The 20,145-nt window shown below is 31.2% G+C and overlaps 5 protein-coding genes, 1 long non-coding RNA gene and 1 pseudogene across 11 annotated transcripts in view; 6 read left to right on the top strand and 1 right to left on the bottom strand.

Moving 5' to 3' along the window:
* Positions 1-20,145, top strand: part of Alpha-man-ia (alpha-Mannosidase class I a) — a 299,072-nt gene that overhangs the window by 218,566 nt on the left and 60,361 nt on the right. The window lies entirely within an intron of this gene.
* Positions 1-20,145, bottom strand: part of LOC139101547 (uncharacterized) — a 95,676-nt gene that overhangs the window by 20,107 nt on the left and 55,424 nt on the right. The gene's annotated exons all lie outside the window — the stretch shown is intronic.
* LOC139101543 (uncharacterized) lies at positions 17-2,353 on the top strand. The gene is made up of 7 exons (XM_070654757.1): positions 17-133; positions 274-391; positions 543-804; positions 872-985; positions 1,122-1,212; positions 1,292-1,437; positions 1,524-2,353. The coding sequence occupies exons 1-7, from the start codon at positions 17-19 to the stop codon at positions 1,687-1,689; spliced, it is 1,014 nt and encodes a 337-aa protein (XP_070510858.1). The 3' UTR covers positions 1,690-2,353.
* LOC139101535 (uncharacterized) lies at positions 2,372-5,253 on the top strand. Its single transcript, XM_070654748.1, has 9 exons — positions 2,372-2,527; positions 2,623-2,742; positions 2,853-2,970; positions 3,080-3,341; positions 3,434-3,550; positions 3,619-3,709; positions 3,833-3,978; positions 4,151-4,283; positions 4,456-5,253. Exons 1-9 carry the CDS (start codon positions 2,372-2,374, stop codon positions 4,510-4,512), a joined length of 1,200 nt encoding a protein of 399 aa, XP_070510849.1. The 3' UTR covers positions 4,513-5,253.
* Positions 5,795-9,331, top strand: LOC139101538 (uncharacterized). The gene is made up of 8 exons (XM_070654752.1): positions 5,795-5,976; positions 6,273-6,392; positions 6,494-6,611; positions 6,793-7,054; positions 7,130-7,246; positions 7,436-7,526; positions 7,594-7,739; positions 8,136-9,331. Exons 1-8 carry the CDS (start codon positions 5,836-5,838, stop codon positions 8,434-8,436), a joined length of 1,296 nt encoding a protein of 431 aa, XP_070510853.1. The 5' UTR covers positions 5,795-5,835; the 3' UTR covers positions 8,437-9,331.
* On the top strand, positions 10,839-19,210 carry LOC139101893 (uncharacterized). The gene is made up of 6 exons (XM_070655402.1): positions 10,839-10,891; positions 11,019-11,151; positions 12,824-12,943; positions 13,045-13,162; positions 13,350-13,617; positions 19,016-19,210. The coding sequence occupies exons 1-6, from the start codon at positions 10,839-10,841 to the stop codon at positions 19,203-19,205; spliced, it is 882 nt and encodes a 293-aa protein (XP_070511503.1). The 3' UTR covers positions 19,206-19,210.
* Positions 15,108-18,735, top strand: LOC139101533 (uncharacterized; annotated as a pseudogene).

The raw sequence follows: 20,145 nt of genomic DNA, 5'->3' as shown, positions 1-20,145 counted from the left end.
GATTGTTTTTTAGTTTATGAAATTTCTCACAGCTGAGTACAGTCTGGATCTTCTACTTAAGATTCTGTCATTCGCAACGCCTTGCATGGTGTTTATCTTAAAGTATCTTACTTTTTGCATCGGTAGCGAAACAGTAAGTCGACAGTACTTAGGAGTACTTATTAATGCAGGGCGATATCAAGTTTACACGATACACCCTCCCGTTAATTGTTCCACCAGCGCTTTTTAGAATAAATTAACAAAGACTAAAAAAAAAAAAAAAATTTATAATAGGTAAAACATCTTCTGGAGAGAGTTGTGAGCGATTGGACTTTATTAAAAACCGACGCCGAGGTGGAAATTATGAAGAGACATTGTGATTTCGGACGGTTGTTCACTTGGGTGTTTGCGCGTGAGAGAACCTTTACCTTACATTAATACTTGGCGTTAATCTCGAATATCTACGATGGATTTTATCTCTTCATTAAAGAGCATTTAATGACGCGCCATTGATTAGCACAAGTAATATCTAGCGAGTATATTTATACTTTACATGCTTTCAGTGGGAGTATACTTTGGTTTGGTTTGTTATTTGTTAATACAATTCGCACCGAATTTCCTCGATATCGTATCACCGCGGAACGAGTCGCGGTTGCATTACATACCGCTAACCGCAGAATACTTCGCCGATCAACAAGAATATTATCTTCCGATTCTATTGCACATCGACGTGTTGGCTTTTATAGGATTTACCACGGTGATTTCCACCGAGTCTTTGATTACAGTCTATACGCGGCATGCCATAGCGATGTTCGAAGTCTCGAGGTGAATGGTTAATTCAAGTATATTTGCAACAAATGAAATTAGTTAGTGACACTCAGGATCTAATCAGTTACAGAATCGAACACGCGTTTGATCAAGTACTGGACATGATGACGTCGCGGGAATGTTGTTCACATTGCGGGAAAATAAAAAATGCCGTACACGTTCATAGACGTGCTCTGCAGTTGGTGTCTTTAGGAATAACAATCATAATAATTAAATCCGATATTTAATTAATTGCAATCGTTATAATTATCCGTGTTTTTTCTTTTATTAAAAAAAAAAATTTTTTTCTTACCAAAATGTTTGTTTTATTCAAGATTCGTCGACTTTTTAGAATCCGGCTTTGTCATTTCATACTTTTTCTTACTCTGCTTGGGAGTCACATCTCTGACTGCTAGTTTACTTCGCGTAAGTTTCTCGCTCAATTTTTATTTCCGTAGAAATTATCGGTGTAAAATTACGAAAGATAAATAATTTCTTGTCGCAGCTTTTCTTAGCCGCACAATATCTAGACGATATAGAAGAATGTCTCATCACCATGCTACTGGTTTTTGGTCACATTTACTATATATTTAATGGTAATTACACTAGCCAGAAGCTAATAGACCAAAGCACAGAAGTCTTTTGTAAAATGTGAGTGTTCTGTAATGTGACATTCATAATCTACCTGTAGCTATCGGCTTAAACATTTTTCTAGACACTGTGTACGTATATTACAGATATTCGTCGCAGTGGTACAATGCTCCGCTCCATTCTCAAAAGTTACTGTTATTAATGATGAAACAAGCAATTAAAGGTGCTTCCTTAACCGTGGGCACTGTGTTTGTGGCATCGTTGGAAGGCTTTGCATCAGTAATTAAATGTTTCAATTCCTCGTTACATTAGAACATAATTACTTTACGCGAATAAAAAATAAGTTCCTTATTTCAGATCACTAGTTTGTCATTTTCATACTTCACGGTAATTTGTTCCATTAAATAATACCAAAAGAATCACGGATATATATTTCAGTCATATATAGCAATACACGCTTTAGATAAAGAATTTAAATTCTAATATATTTCATGTATAAAATAATAATTTAATAATAATAATAAAAATCTAAAGGGAATAGATTTTGAGATATTCAAATAATATTTTAATAATTAAAATGAAGAGTTATATTATTATTAATTGTGCAAACGTTTGGAGATATTAAATTCCTTACATATGACAGATATTCTTAGTCGTTTCGAAAATAGAGTTCGTTTATCCGCTAAAGCCTCGCACTGTGAACTAACTACGCTCTTCCTGAACTACGATAAACTGCGCCTGTCCGAATTACGTGAATAGCTGTCTTTAATGCAGCATACATCGTCATTTCATATAGTTGACGGAGTTACAGAATTTCCATTCTCACTGCGTAATTACGGAAAATTATTAAATTGCATGGTCATACTATACATTTTACCGTCCCCGAGAAACATTTTACTGAAAATAGAAAAGTCTTCGGAATATCTAATAATGCGCCTTCGTTTGAAATATTCGCGATATTTTTTTTTTCTTTTTTTTTCTTTCCTTCTCAAACATGTACCGTGCGTCGCGCAAGATGGTCTTTTCCGGTGAACGTTATTACAATATCTACCGGATTATGTTGACTGCGATTGGTTTGTGGCCTTATCAAACCTCGATCGGCATGCATATATTCTGCTTCGGCACGTACTGTTTCACTCTCTTGTTTCAGGTAAAATTAAAATTTTTTCTTGCAAACGTGCCGATTAATTTGAATAATTTTTTTATTAAATAAGTTTGGTATATTATTATACTTATACGTTGCAGTTCACTACTTTTTTAACAGCAGCGTGCAACTTGGAATTTATTTTTAAAGAATTTTCATATATTTTAGTTACTATGTTATACATTGTAAGTTATAATTCCTATTATTTCAATTTTAAAGAAGTAAGTACCGCTTCAAGTTTCATGTTTATGATGGATCCAGTTGATCCGATATTTTCATTCTTTGGACGTGAGAGTAAAGTTTTACAAAGCAATAATTATTTAAACGACAGGTAAAATATATGTTCGAACAAATTGAATTGGACTGGAATGCAATCGAAGATAATAATGAAATTAAAATATTAGAAAAGTACGCTTTTGAAAGTCGTCTTTTGGCATTATTTCTGGGTTGTAAGTAAATTTAAAAATAAATTATATATCGTCTGTTATTAAACTTTTTTTTTTAATTGCATATTTAAGATAAATTAATTAAAGTGATGTATTTTCGTAATATTTCCAGTTCTCATTGCCCTTTCTGTATTTTTAATTATAATTATCGAGCTAATACCAATTATATTCGATGCTATTGTACCGATGAATGAATCTCGACCGCGCAAGATAAAATTAGGCTTTGAATTTTTTATCGACGATCAACGGTATTTTTATATATATTTTATATTTGAAATCACGGTAGTATTAACCGGAATGTTTACAATACTTGCCACGGGATCGTTATCGCTGGCATTCTTCAGGCATTGTTGCGCAACTTGTAAGATTGCTAGGTGAATGCACGTAACTCAATTTTTCTTAAAAAAAAAAAAAAAAAAACTCCCTGAACTGCTGTTATATAAATATACATTCGAACTGTTTCCAGTAATTTAATTGAAAGTACAGTGACCAACCATACGCTTCAAGTTCCTGCTTGTCGGAAAGTACACGTAATGTACAAAAAGATTAATCGTGCTGTACGCATCCACCGGAAGTCTATTCAGTTAGTATCTATTTAATTTAATCCCCTAATTAACATCTATAAATTAAATTTTGTTTTTATTATCCAAGGTTTTCTACATTCATTATGAATAGCATGAACAAATGGTATTTCGCTATAGTATTGATCAGCGTAATATCTTTAAGTTGCAATCTTTTTCGAGTGAGTGGTGCACACTCGTGCGTTTGATATTTGTCGCTTAATATAATTATATTTTGTCTTGATTCATTATCTGCTATTTCATGAATTAATATTACGTTAAACATTAATATACGATTTTTATAGTTACTTTATGCGTTAACGACGTTAAATGAGATATCCGAAATAATAATGTCCATCGGTATGGTAACAGCTAACTTCATGCTGATATTTGTACCTAATGTGATCGGACAAACGCTCATTGATCATTGTGCGGAAATGTTTAATGCCGCGTAAGTACGTCACGAATATTCAAATCTCGTACGCTAAATGAACAAAATAAACCTGTCTCTTCAACAAATTCAATTTCTACGTAACCAGTATCTTCTTACATATTGTTAAATCAACTCGGAAAATAAAAATAAACCTGTTGCAAATAACATTGTCAATTTGTAAAATTTTTAGGTATAGCACGATGTGGTATTTAGCTCCACTATCGATACAGAAATTACTTTTATTTGTAATGCAGAACTCTTTGAAGACCCATACTCTAACAATTGCTGGCATTTATGTATCATCTTTAGAGGGATTTTCTACGGTATAAATATTTTATAGTAAAGAATAAATTAACATCAAAAAGAATTTTTTTTTTATAAAAATTAACCTACCGCATTTTATGAACATGTTTAGAAAAATAATTATATTGTATATAACGTTATGTGCAACAGTTATATCTTAACGTTCGAAAATTTACAATGTTTTTTTTCTAGCTGATAACTACAGCAATATCATACCTTACTGTCATGTATTCTGTAACGATGAAGTAATTGATAAAAATTCTGATCCATAGCAATTTTAATGTAGTGTACACGTATTGATTGCGAAAAATAATAAAAAAAATTTTGTAGGTACGTAATGATGTCTAAATGCAAATGAAAGTAAAACAATTATACTTATTGTATTATTTCGATTAAGTTTAATTATTTTGAAAAATAAATGTCGCGCACAATGCAACGTTCTAGTATTTGTTAAAAATCAATGTCGACATGCGTAATAAAAAATAGAATTGAGCAGCTTGTATCTTTACTTAATTGATAGCTGTGAATGCATCCTATTCCAAAACTATAGTTTAATGTTAATATATTATTATGCTATATTGAATATTTAATATTAATATAATATTTCGCATTGATGAAATCAATATTCTTGCTTGTTTCAAATTACATTAATGTCTCATGGATCGTAAATACGACATTAATTGGAGCGGCGTTTATAACTAGACTAAAACAAGCAAGGAGACACGTAATATTTTCTTCAAATATTAATTTGCTTGTTCAGTAAACCGTTTTGGATGTAACACGTATTGCTTGAATGAAAATACAGCGTTTAATGTAAGTCATCGTGTTATTACGACAAATTACTACAATTACTAAATTACTAAATTACGTAGGAAGAGCGTCACATCGTACAAAGAAAACCTCAAACGTTGGTTAAGCGATCAAAATAATTCATTTAATTTAATTGTCGAAAGTTTTCTACTACTCGTATAAAAATTTAAAAAAAATAAAAAATAATAAAAAAATTATATTTATAGAATACGAATATTTTCTTAATAATTTTATAAAACAATTGCGTGTATTAAAATATTAATAATTAATATACTGTTCTTTTTCTGTTTTTAGGTAAGTAACTTACAAAGTCATTAGCGAGCTGAATGATGCGCGTTTCTGCGGTGAGTAAAGTGTGAATGCATATCCAGTCGCGTAAAAATTATTAACGATAACTACTATCGTACTATGTGCGACATATCCTCTATACTGTACGATACGAAATGCGAAACGCATTTTACAGAGTATTACAAGAAACTGAAACTTATTTCATTAAAGAAAAAAGGAAAAAAAAAGTCGCCGCGTAAAAATATTCTTCACCTCTACGTGTTAGAGATATTACTTTCAATTACAAATTGGTGTAATTCAGACTAATTTGCTTTTGTCCATAACGCGAATTTATTATTTCGCTATTAATGGATAGTTGCTATTCTTCGCGATGCCTCGCGAGCGATATCAATTGTTTAAAATTCGCAGAAGCTTTAGTGGAAAATAAGCTGACGGCCTAGAGTCCGCATAGTCGTATCGCAATTCTCGTGTGAAATGCACGCGATCGAACGCTATTACAAAATCAATCGAATAATTCTGAAGCTGGTGGGCTTATGGCCTTACCATCAATCATATTTCTCGCAACTTCTGAAAGTGCTGTTTGTCAGTATTCTCGTAACGTTTATTTTTGCACAGGTATATTAAATTTTATACGATACCCGTGGAAGCGATTAATTTTACTTGATATTTCCTAAATATATAAGATTAATAATTCTTTTTATCGCTTTTTTTTATTAGCGTCTACTTAAATTTGTTTTTATATAAACCACTTATTAACGATCATTATTTTTATATTACTTAAACAAACTTACGTCCCATTTTCTGTCGTAAAATATAACCTTTACGCATTTAATTTTATTTTACTTACGAAACATCGAACGGTGCGTAGAAGTAATTTATAACCGACGCATACCTTAAACGCCTGTTTTCAGTTACTGCCATTTACAACCCAACAGTACAATACGAGCCTTCTCTTTCAAGTTCTTTCATTCGTCTTTCCCATTCTTATCGACACAACAAAGTATTGCCTTTTTATCATTCAGGCAAATAACGTAAGTCTACGAAGCGGTCGTTCGTTCGAGAGTTTCGTTAAATTATTTGTAAAATGACTATTAAGTTTTTAACTGAGAAAAAAAAATATGGGATAAAACAGTTGAAGCGACTGCTGGATCAAATTCAAGATGATTGGAACTCGTTGAAGGACAAGTTCGAAATTAAAATCATAAAAAAGTACGCCTGCAACGCGAGACTGTTCTCAATCGTTGTAATGAGTAAGAACGCAAATCTTATGATTTTATTATAATATACGCAACGTACATTATATTTTTCTTAATACCTAAAATTTTTTTATTGTTGAGACAAAAATTATATAATATATTTTAAACAATTAAAAAAAAATTTTTTTTTAATAACTCGTGTAATTTGACTCAAGTTAGCTTTAACATTTCTCAGTATATTGTTACTTTGGCCTGCTATCTTGCGGGATAGTCCAATTTCTGCCAATAATCCTTGACGTTCTTTTACCGTTAAATGATTCGCGGCCACATTACCTTTTGGTGGCCACGGAATATTTCGTCAGCCAGGAGAAGTATTTCCATCTTATGCTGTTACACGAGGCATTAGCTTACATTATAGGAACTACCGCGCTGTGTGGTACCAGTGCGATAATTATGACATGCATCCTCCACGCGTGTGCATTATTTAAAATCGCAAGGTAATATTGAAACATATTCACCCCAGCGTGTTTCGTTTGTTCCGTTTGAGATATTACTTAAATAAGTTGATACAGCTGCCGTATAGAAAACGCAATCAAGAAGAGCACACTTATGATTCCTAGTCCTAAAAGGGAATATTTTATTTACCGAAAAGTTGTGCATGCGGTGATTATGCATCAAAAAGCCAGCAAGTTAGTACTTTTATCAGACTTTTAGCAAGTAACTTTTTTTCCCTTTTTTTTTATAACAGATTAAATTTTTTATTTTTTATTTATTAAAAATAGCTGACTAACTGTAAAAATATTTTTCTGAATTTTAAAATACCGCATAGACGCTTGGTTTTTACAATAATCATTTATAGACACATGTACTCGTTAAAGGTTTGTTGAACTACTAACGTCCAGTTTCGGAACGTTATTCTCTATCTTGATTATACTCGGCGTCAGTTCTTTAACTTTCAATTTGTTTCAAGTAAGTAACACCGTATCTTACTTTAATTAATCGCGACTTGTTGTTTCAACCTATTATCTCATCGTAGTTCCTTCAATTGATAACGTTAACGAAGAACACCGGTCAAGCATCCATGGTTGCTATATTGATACTCTTACATTTGAATTACATGTTTGTTGCTAATTATGGTGGGCAAGAATTATTGAATCACGGTCTAAAAATGTTTAAAACAACGTGAGTACTACGTTCTACAAATATATTTAAAGCTGTATATTTATATGTATAGACTCTAAACCGACGTATGCATGTATTTACGCACATTGAACTGCGTTCAGTAAAAAGAAAAGAAAAATGCTGCCTCGCGGCTGTTGTAAAAATCGTGAATCTGATCGTCGTGTGCCCTTAGGTTTCACCGAAATTTATAAGAGCACACGCCAATCAGATTCAACTCCCACAAGAACAGCTGCGAAGCAGCTTTTTCCGCCGAACGCGGCTGTTAGTTTGAAGTTTGAATTGTTGGCGTACACGACTTCTGATATTTCGTAATACACGGATAACGTAATTATATTGTAAAATTATCGTTAACTTCTTACTGAACAATTTTACCTTAACTGTTTAAACAAATTACAGCTACAATGGACTATGGTACGCGGTACCGTTGCGCACGCAAAAGCTGTTACTATTTATAATGCAAAAGGAAACACTAAACATCGGTTTAACGTGCGGCGGTATATTTGTTATATCTTTAGAAGGTTTCGCTACGGTAAAAAACAGCCTCTGCGGTTTATTTAACAGCGAAAAGCCTCAAATTTTTATGTTTAATTGTACAGATCTTGACACTATTTTTTTTTTTTCAGCTTGCAAACGCGGCAGTATCCTATTTCACGTTGATTTATTCCGTAAAATAAAAATCCGTATAAAATCGAAATGATAAATATATTATATTCAGTTGGACAGACATTTATTTAATTTAACTAAAAGGAAGTGTAAACGTGGAGTACGATGTCAATTTATGTCTATGTGAATATTGTGTGTTAAAAATATAAATATCTCTTACGAAGACTAAGACCTTTAAAACCAACCGGATTTTAAACGCGTCGGTGCAAAATGTGTTACCGTTTCGTAATTATACTTAAGCGTGAGCATCGGTGGCTCGGAAAAGACTACCGAGCCGTTCGATACGTCGTAGTATGTGCTCACTTCTGCGCATGCACTTAAAAAAAAAACGAAGTAGATGCGTCTATAAAATAATACCATCTCGCAGTAAAGACAATTTTATAGCAATTTAAATAATACGCGTCTTTTCCTTCCTACTTCGTATTCTCTTGCAATATTTCAAGAAAAGGGGAACCACATCTCTTTTACGTGTTATTTCTCTTACGAAATAATTTTCATTACGCGTCGCAAGCCCGCATTTGGTGATAAATATTGAATATTCAGCCAGAATACTCTCTTGCTCGTTCCTTGGGCAGTTTAAATCGAAAGATGTTGAAATAGATATAAATGTATAGCGTGTTCGTATGTATTTTAAAACAATATCGTTCAGTCGTTGTTTGCCCTCGGTGTATTATGCGTCTGATCGAGAAACATTATTATACAATTAACAAATCTTTTTTAAAAGCATTAGGTATTTGGCCTCATAATAATTCGCAATTTATTTCGCTACTGCAACAATTATTAGTTCTTACTTTAACTCTTACGTACATCGGCATGCAGGTAACAGCTTATTTACTTAATGAGTCGTAGAAACATAATTTATAATTATTTTAATAACGTCCATCGATATATTTTTTAATTTTTTTTTGTTTTTTTGTACATTAACTATTTTGTAACTTTACCAATCTTCAAAATAAATTAATTAATATACTTTTATTATACCATATTGTAATTATTATATTTATTGCTTCCAGTTATTAGTTTTTACTACAACGAAATATAATATGGTTCTTTTTATTAAAGTCAGCTCGTTTATTTTTTCATTTATAGTAATTACGTTGAAGTATTGTACCTTCATGTTAAAATCCAAATCTGTAAGTTACTTCGAAATCTACTTACACGTATGATAATAATCTTATTTATGCATCAAGATTTAATAAGTTTGATAAAAGTTAATTACGTCAATAAATATTTAAACGAACAGATACAAAATTTGCATTATTTCATTCAAGAGGACTGGAAGTTAATACAAAATAAATTAGAATTCAATATTATATTGAAATACGCTCATAACGGCCAATTTTGTGCTCATTTTTTATTTTGTAAGGCAGCATTAATTTTATTTCTCTACCTATCTATAATTAATTATAAAATTAGTATTGCAATATTCATCACTCATCTTTTTATTCGCTCGTTTTATAGTGTTTATTGTTTTTGTGGTGATCGCCTTGAGCTTCATGCAATTTCTTCCATATATTCTCGATATCGTTTTACCGTTGGACGAACCGCGGCCACGTAAAATTATCATTACGGCAGAATATTTTGATCCTGAGAACAAATACTTCGTCACCGAGGCATTGCATGAAATTCTTCTTATCGCCCTAGTGGCGTCGATTATGTTTGCCACGGCGTCGCAATTGTTAGTATTCTGCTTTCATACGCTCGGGATGTTTCAAATTGTCAGGTACTGATCGAATTACAACTCCGATTTAATTTTATTCAATCGTGATTAAATATAAATATTGCAGTCATCGTATACAGTACTCCATCGAGGACAGCGTGTTGCACGCGTCGAATTCCGAAAAGGAATATGCAATTTACAAAAGAGTAGTACAGGCCGTAATTGCACACCGTAGAACAATGGAGTTAGTGAGAGCAATTTTTATTTTTTTATAACTTCTCTTATTACATTCTATTTGAAAGAAAAGGATTGCCCTTATACATGTTTTTAATATATTAAATACACTTTAAAATGTATCCAATGAAAATTTGTTTTTAAGTGTTAATGAAAATAAATTGCTATCAATTAAATGATAACTTCGTAATTCTTCTATGTGTAATTTTTTCTTTTCTCTATTTTTTTAAGATTTTTTAATATTCTTATATCGTCGTTTAATGTACCGTACTGCATCATAGCTATCATTGGATTAATTTCGTTAAGTGTCAATTTGTATGGAGTAAGTAAAATTTTAGATAAAATATATAGTAATTTATGTATTTGTCATAAATTTGCTGTAGCTGTCACCGTCGTTAATTGTTTAATATTTATACTAATTATGTTTCTTTTTTTTTTTCGCACAACAGTTAGTAGAAGCGATAATGATATCAAAAAATATGAATTATATATTGCTATATTTCATTATGACACTCAATCATCTAATTTATATGTTTGTGACAATGACTTTTGGGCAAAAAGTGAACGATTCTAACAACGAACTTTTTACATTACTGTAAGTAGCAAATCTATTTACAAGTATTATCGGCAATCAGAAAACAAGTGCTTTAACGTTGGTATTTTTGGCTCTCCTTTTCTCCCCCTTTCTCTCAAATTGTATGAGACTTCTGTCTAATTTTTAGATATAATACGTCGTGGTATATGATGCCTTTGTCGTCGCAAAAATTAATTTTATTTTTATTACAAAAAACTGGCAAAGAACTTTACGCTGTGGTCGGCATGATTATCGTGGCAAAGATGGAAACTTTTGCTTCGGTAAGAAACGCAAAGAACTAAATAATACTTGCATTTTGCGATTAAATATATAAAACTTTACTATTTTTTTTTCTTTTCTTTTTTCTAGCTTCTAAATGCCTCAATGTCTTACGTCGCTGTGATGTACAGCTGCGCTCATTAATTATTTAATTATTTAGTTAATTACGTATTGTTGAACTGTTTTATCATTACAAAAAGCGAGCCCTCAGTGCATGAGTCATATCACGAAATGTTTTTAAATATGCAATTCATCGAACATCATTCGTGCGTGTAATTGTTTATGCGATTGATATCTGCTTCGGATAAAATTATCCATGAACATTTATCTCTTCGTAAAATATGCACGCGAACAGGGTATAACGAGCTTTGCATTATATAAGCCTGCATTAATAAATTGTTATATAGTTTTATGAGAATTTACGAAAAGAAAGGAAATATTTTGTGGGGGAAAAAATAAAAGTTTTGCGAGAAATTCAAAAAACGAATATTGCAAATTCTCATAATTTTAGTGATCGTAGACATGTATAGTGAAACGTATATCTTTTAAATATAATATATAAATATATGAAATACGTAAAATATTTAAATTTTTAATGTTGATGCAAATTACTTTTTATGAAAAATGTTAGCTTTTATATTTTGTATCTTTCATTTGAATTTACCTTTATTATATTAATTTACCTAATAGTATCTGAATAAATGTGCTTTTGAATGTGAAATAAATATAATCCAATAGAGTAAATATCATTTAATTCCATTGTTTTTAACTTTTCTTATTAATAAAGATAAGACTTACGTGGAAAAAATCTACTACTAATAACGCAACGAAAATCTGGCAGCCAAAGTCATTTCTGGCACTGGATTAATTACTTAAATTAATTTGTAGACAAATTTATATTTCTTTTTAAATTATATTTTATATATACTGTCTCTAAATTAATGTCTTGCATTTAATTTATTTACAATGCACTCTGTGGCTCTAGAAGTGTTTGCTGTGACGTTTCTGAAGAAACTGAATCTTCCTCGAGCCACCGAGAAATAAAAGTCACGATTACGCCTGCGCAAACAAATTATTTAAATTGTATTCTTAGAATCATTATTTTAAATTACGAATTGAGATAATGCAGACTAATTTGCTTATTTTCTCTACGACGAAGTGTCAGTTCATTGTTAAAATAGCAGACTTTGTTACCGTTCCTCTTGTTCTATCGATTATTCGACGCTCATCAAATATATTCGAGAAAAATAATTTCCATCGCGCACGCAGTTCTCGGTGTGAAATGTACGCGCTCTGGGAAGGTTATTACAAGATTAACAAAATAGTTCTTAAGTTGGTTGGATTATGGCCTTACCAGCCAACGTATCTCACGCAAATATACCGAGTTCTAATGACCACCATGTTTTTTACGGCTATTCTTGTTCAGGTAAATATCAAATTTTGCAAGCTTCTGATAAAATAGTGACAATCCTCTGCACGCATTAACAAACACGTTTACGTATATCCTTTATTAGCACTTTTAAAAGAAAATTATTTTTCACGTAAATTACTCGAGCAGATTTTGTTTTACCTTTTAATTATTTATTTTATTTTTTTTAATAAATTAATTTCTCACGTAAAGTATATATTCAGGAATAAATTTTAATTAATATCTGTTTGAAATATTGCTTTCAGCTGCTGGTATTTGTTACAACGCAGTACAATAAAGAACTGCTGTTCAGAATTCTATCATTCGTTCTTCCTATTGTTTTTGTGGTTATGGAGTATATGCTTATGATCATTAAGGCTGAGAGTGTAAGTTTAACAAGACAAGCCGTCCATTTAAGCACTTAATCGTAATATAATATTTATGAAGTAAAGTGTGTTCTAAATGCTCATAAGGAAAAATAAAACAGTTGAAGAAACTAATAGAGGACATTGAAAACGACTGGAACTCAATAAAGGATAAATTGGAAATTGGTATTTTAGAAGAGTATGCCAACTACATAAAAACGCTAACAATATACGCAATAGGTAATACAATTTAAATCAATACATTTAATATAATATTCGTAAAATTATTTCATCCGAGTCGATATTATATTAACGAGAAAATAAATTTTTTTTTTTTTCTTTGCCGCACATTTTTTTTAACAATTTTTATCAATCACGGAAAATCAATGTAACATGCGTATATTACATTCAAATTAAATTTGACGTTTTCTAGCGATTTGTTATATTAGCATATTTATTTTTACGTTATTTCAACGTTTACCGTTGATTCTTGACGTTATATTCCCGCTGAACGAATCACGACCTTATCAACATTTCATACTTACGGAATATTTTGTCGATCAGGATCAATATATTCAATACATCATGTTGCACCAATGTTTAGTTTACTGCATAGGATTCATCACAGTGTGGAGTATCGGTTTATCACTAATAATCTACCTGACGCATATGTGTGCGTTACTTAAACTCACAAGGTAATACACGATCGTGCTCGTTACTGTTGCCGAGAGCTTGTTTCAATTCATATTAATAGAGTTATAGTTATCGAATAGAAAATGTCTTCGAGAAAAACATATTAGCAATTTCGAATCCAAAGAGAAAGCAGTATCTCCTACATCAAAGAATTGTGCGCGCAGTTGTAATGCATCGAAGAGCTATCGAGTCAGTATATGTACCGTTTGAAAATTTATTGCGAAATATTTATTATTATCGTTATTATTTATGGAGTTTGTTATATTTTTTATCCGTTATATCGACACAATAATCATAATCGCGTGTTTAATATTCAACGCTTATTGATACGTTTATATTAAATGCAACGTTGAAACTGAATTAATCAAATTTTAATTAATCAATATCGAAGAGTTGAATCTAAATTAATTATTTACAATTAATTTTATAATGCTCAAATTTAGCGGATACTTTGAGAAAAATTTAACTTAAGGAAACTTAAGTGTACGATATTTGTGGAATATTTAACGTGCGATAACATTTTTTTTTTTTTACGGATAATGTATCGTGAACGAACATATCTCGATACCGTACTTAAATTAATAATAAAATAATTTCAATATTCAGTTTTTCATTAAAGGTTTAATGAAACTGTGCAATCTACTTTTCTTTTCCCATTTGGTTTTTTGGTTGTAATTGGCATTACCTCTTTGACTTTCAACTGTTTTGTAGTAAGTGACTCTGCTTTTCTCCGTTTGACTTTATTTTGAACCGCTTGTTAAATAACAATTTCTTGCAGTTAAGTCAACAAGTAGTATCCGATGATATGAATAATACGTTCATAACTGTTATCATAATTTTAACTCATATAATTTATCTATTTGTCGGTAATTTCGGTGGGCAAATAATAATCAATAATGGAGCAGATTTGTACCAAGCCACGTAAGTGCATTTTTCTTAATTAACGCTACATATTTGCGCTACCTTGGAGAAAAATAGCTTTTAAAAATCGTAGGTATAACGCATTATGGTACAGAGCTCCGGTGTCTACGCAGAAATTGTTATTATTTATAATGAAAAAAGCAAGTACATATATTTCTCTGTCGTATTTCGATATATTAGTTGCATCCTTGCAAGATTTTGCCACGGTAAAATTAAAATTTCCTTGACGAAAGAGAAAATTCCTAACGTTTGTGCCGTATACAAAGTAATATTCACTTTCCAGGTTATGAGTATGGCGTTATCCTATTTCATGGTGATTTATTCTGTACAACAAAAGTAAATCAACGAAAAAAAATTGTTTTGTAATTAGCTAGACTTTTTTTCCAAATGAATATAGTTGTGCAACGCATGCGTAGGTACGCTACGAAAAATATATGCTAGTGACAATTAATAAATGTATATTATTTTATTCTCAACACTTGACACGTTAATAAATAAATAACTCATTAAGAGAAAAAAAAATTAATTAATCCATATTTTGCTCGAGTACTCAGCAATATAAGCGGAATGTTGATGAACAAATAAAGCAGTTTAATTTTTGGTATTCTTATCATATATTAACTTAATTTAATCGCAACAATCGTCTATTTTCTAAATAACTTGATGGATAAAAAATTATTAAAACAATAGACTGTGTTTACCTAGTATATTCTACTAGTAACGCGTTTGGTGGCTAAGAAAAGACTAAAGCATCGTTTAATATTGCGGAACATGCGGCTCTCGCTGCGCATGTGTATCAAAATTATGAAAAACGATAATATAAAGCATTATTATCTTACAGCGCGGGAAAGTTTTACCATAATTTAGATAATTTCTGTTTTCCTTTTAGACAAGAAACTCCGACGTGACTGTAACTTTTTCTTTTTTTTTTTTCTTTATTTTATTTTTTTCTTTATCGGAATAATTTCAATGCCTTGCAACGGATATCAATTATGTCGCAAAAATATATTTCACTATTCGTCTTTTTCCGTTTCCCAGACAATTTAAGGAACAAGAAATAGTCTGTTGTATCGAGCAAACGTTTATCATGTTGATATACATATATTCCGACAATTGCGATCACTCGCAGTTTGTTTTTAACGCAACATGCTTGTAGTCGAAAATTATTATACAGTCAATAAGACTTTCTCAAAGATTTTGGGCATTTGGCCACATGACCAATCACGAATTGTACTTTTGCAACGAGTACTGATTATCATTTTAACTGTAACTTACATTATGTTACAGGTAATCATTTACTCGTAATGCAATTTATAATTGATCTTATAATACTTTTAAAGAGTAGTTTTAATTACTTCGCGAAGGCGCTAATCGATCTCAAATTCACGTAAATAATATTTCAACTCGAATTTTCAAATTAATATTGTATTAAGTGTGATATAAAAATAAAATGTTTTAACTGTTCATTTATCGCCCACCACTGACAACGTAATACATTTCGATTTTCTCAGTGATGTAATGCTATATTTATTGTTTTCAGTTATCAGTTTTCTTTACATCAAAGTACAACTTGGATCTATTCGTTAAAACAATGTCGTTCGTGTTCCCTTTTATATTAATTATGTTGAAGTATTGCGTTTTTATTTTCAAATCAAATACCGTGAGTTTCTCCTAGATTTATTTGTACCGGCAACAATTACAGAGCTTATTTCCGGACGCGGTTAATATCTAACTGGCGTTAGTTAAACCAAACGTTTTAATTATAGATAAAAATCTTGCATCATTTAATACAAGAGGACTGGAAGATAATGCAAAGTAAATTAGAATACGATATTATGGAGAAACATACTTACGACTGCCAGAATAATATCATCTCTCTATTTAGTAAGATATTCTTTTTCTTTTTATTATAATCTGATTCTTATTTATCAATTTAATCCCGAGTTATATTTGTCAATATACGTCATAAAATAGTATCGTCAATATCGTTAAGAATTATGGTTAAATTATTCGCGCTGTCCGTTGCATACATAAATAAATATAAATTTACAAAAAATCGCAATAATTTATCATCACCTTTCGCTTTTACAAAAGTAAAAAGTATATAAATTATAGCACGTTTAAAAAATTGTTGCCTACAGGGATCGGCGGGGTTTTATTCACGGGCATGGTCGTCGTGCAATTTTCCCCGATCATTTTCGACTTTATTTTGCCACTGGACGAACCTCGATCACGCAAAACTCTTATTACGGTGGAGTATTTTATCCCTCTGGATAATATTTTCTATACCGCGGTAATTCATGAAGTTATCGTTGCTGGATTATTGATATTAATCCTGATAACTACGGGAACACAACTGCTATTGTGCGCACATCATTCTTTCGGGATGTTTAAAATCGCCCGGTAAGAATCGAATTTTATATATTCGTAAAGTTAATCGTAACTTTTAACTATGAAATTTTTCAGTCACCGAATGGAACATTCTATCGACGAACGTGTGTTGCGTATGCCAAATTGCCACCGCGTAATTTGCGAAAAGATTTTCCATGTTGTAATTGCACATCGTAGAGCTATGGAGTTAGTACCCTGCATTTTATTTATTCCTGTTGTATCGTTTTTCTTCTTTTTTCTTTATTTTTTCCTCAATAATTTGTTCACGAACGTTTTTGAAGATATAGATATGAATTTAAGAATCTTAACATCTTAAAATAAAAAATGAGACTCGGAGAAACTTATAAAAACTCAAATATTATCTGCTACGTTATAGGATAATTTGTTTTACGTAAGATTTTTCCGTAAGACTTCTCATCTTAATTTATTCTTCTTTTTCTTTTGTGTGTTTAAAGGTTCTCCAATATTATAATGTCGTCGTTTAATGTGCCGTATTGTATAATTCTTATTCTTGGAGTACTTTCGTTGAGTGTCAATTTCTTCAGAGTAAAGACACACCTTTTATCTTACAATTATTAGTTATAATATATTTATACAGTTGCACACTGAGAGAAAATTATAGTTTCTTTTAAATTCAACGAGTTTTATGATAATTCTACTAATAAACACGATCGTGTTTGTCATATAATGACAATCAGATTTAAATTTATTTTTACCTCTCAGTGTATAAACTAAATATAAATTTACTTTAGCCGTATTATTTGGCTTATAAGAATAATGATTTTTCATCAAATAGTTTGTTCAAGCAATATCAACGGTATCGAAAAACTTAGAGGATACACTTTTATCTTGTTCCACAACCATAGGCCATCTACTTTACATGTTTGTGGCAAATTATGTCGGGCAGAAGTCTATTGATTACAACAACGATGTTTTTAGATCAGTGTAAGTAGAGTATAACTAATCAGTCAAACATTACGGAGACAAAATTTACATTTCAAGAAGTGACATTAACCTTTTTATATTGGAATAAATTCTTCCACACGAGGTTTTACGTGTAAAATTATTAATGCATATTTTATGCACGCGTATAAACTATTTTATTTAAAATACTGTTATACCTCTTTCGTATTTCCTTTTTAGATATGGCTCATCGTGGTACTTAATGCCCGTTACGTCACAAAAGCTGATTTTATTTTTGTTGAGAAAAACTAATAAAGATTTTTATTACTCGATCGGTTTTATATTTGTGGCAAAGATGGAAAATTACGCCATGGTAAGAAGAAACTACTGATGAAAACAAAAACCCTACGGCTTTATAAAGATGTAAATGTTAATTATCTTTTTAGCTTCTAAATACCGCGCTGTCCTACGTCGCCGTGATGTATTCTATTCAATAAAAGTAAAAGAAATAATGACTTTCTTGCCAACACGTAAATAAGATAAATATACTTCAAGTGCAAAAATTAATTTATCTGCGAAAGTAACACAGTCGCTAACTAGAGTATTACTGTGCCGATGCGTTATTTCGGTATTTTACACCGATACATTTACATTAATATTGGGGGAAACATTCGACGCGAAGGAACTAACGATAAGTACAAGCACAAAACCGTTCGACAATCGAAAGATCTTTGTAACAACTACTGCGCTTGCGTTGCTTATATTAATAATAGATATTAAAATTTTTACTGTGCCGTATATAAAATATATAAGAAAAAAAAGCCCTGTTTAATATACCTACGCGCGATAAAGATCCCAATCTTTTTTCGAGAAACGAAATTTGTGGAACAGCTTCTGCAATTCGTGATAATTTCGAGCGATTTGTTTGGAGCGGCAGTGTGTTTCGGATTAGTTGTTATACATTTTATTTTCATGTTTATCGGTAACTTGGCTGACCAGATAATCACAGATTATAATTTTAATATTTTTAACACATTGTATGTAATTAAATCGTATTAATAAATTTGCTGCAATGATTTTGGCTTAAAAGTAGTATAAATTAAAAGGAACAGTCTCGTTTATATTTTGCAATTTGCGAAATTAACCATGCAACTTTACGTACTTAAAATTACGTATCTATGACTAACTGATGACTGTTAATTATTTTAACCTAGATACTCTGCGCAATAGTATGCGATTTCGTTACAAGCGCAAAAGCTTGCTGCTTTTTGTAATGCAAAGAAATACGAAAAATTATTATTTCGTTATCGAAGGCATTTTCAACATTTCTCTAGAAGGCTTCTCCACGGTAATATATTACACTCGTGACAATTAAATATATAAATATGATTATCTTTATCGTTACCTTGAAAAAAAACGTGGATATGTATTCTAGATGGCGAGTATGTCGGTGTCTTACTTTACGGTGATTTATTCCACACAATAATCGCATAAGACGCAATAGCATTTAGTAGTCCGTCGTAGACAATTACACGAGACACCTGAAGCAGCCGATATTTTTCTTTAATAAGGAATTGAATATACATATAATATTTTTTTTTTTAATTGTCACGAGAGATCGTGTTTGATTGATAAAATTATCAAAACTTGCGATTACAGCTATCTGAACTAATTTGTAATCTTACGTTCCTTACGTTGTATAACTAAGTAATTAGAATTTATACATCATTAAATAATTTTTTTTTTTTTTTGATTGAACGTTTATTATTAAAAAGAAGATAATTTTTAATTCCCTTTATTATATGTATAAATATACGTTTCTTTTTTTTAATCTTTCGTTATAAATTTTACTCACATATACAATTAACGAGATTGCACATTTTGCACATTAACATTTGACATTTTCAACAGAAAACCAAGTATAAATTTTTTTTTCACGGCACCTCGTGAAAAACGTTCACGTAACAGAGCAATTCGCAGTGCAATATTCGCGACGTCCCGAATAACTATGAGGGTGTCGCGTGAGAGAAACCTTCTGGAAACTTGCGCGCTTGCGTCGACATAAAAAAAAAAAAACCGAGAGGTATTATTATTTTACCCTCGCTTTGGGAAAGCTGCATCAGATGAGCATAACGTGCAATTTCGGTAATTCGACTTCCTGCCGTTCCCTTAGGCGTGAAATTACGAGTAATCGATGGCCAACCCCTGACTTAGCGCGACACCGCGAACGCTGATGACAATATTTTAAAAGAGCACCTGGCGAGGGTGACAAACAGCTACATTATACCATCGGAAAGCACACCGCACAGTGTGTC

This window comes from Cardiocondyla obscurior, linkage group LG04, assembly GCF_019399895.1.
Source record: "Cardiocondyla obscurior isolate alpha-2009 linkage group LG04, Cobs3.1, whole genome shotgun sequence".
NCBI lineage: Eukaryota > Metazoa > Arthropoda > Insecta > Hymenoptera > Formicidae > Cardiocondyla > Cardiocondyla obscurior.
The sequence above is the reverse complement of the archived record's forward strand: the minus strand, read 5'-3'. Positions and strand labels throughout refer to the sequence as shown.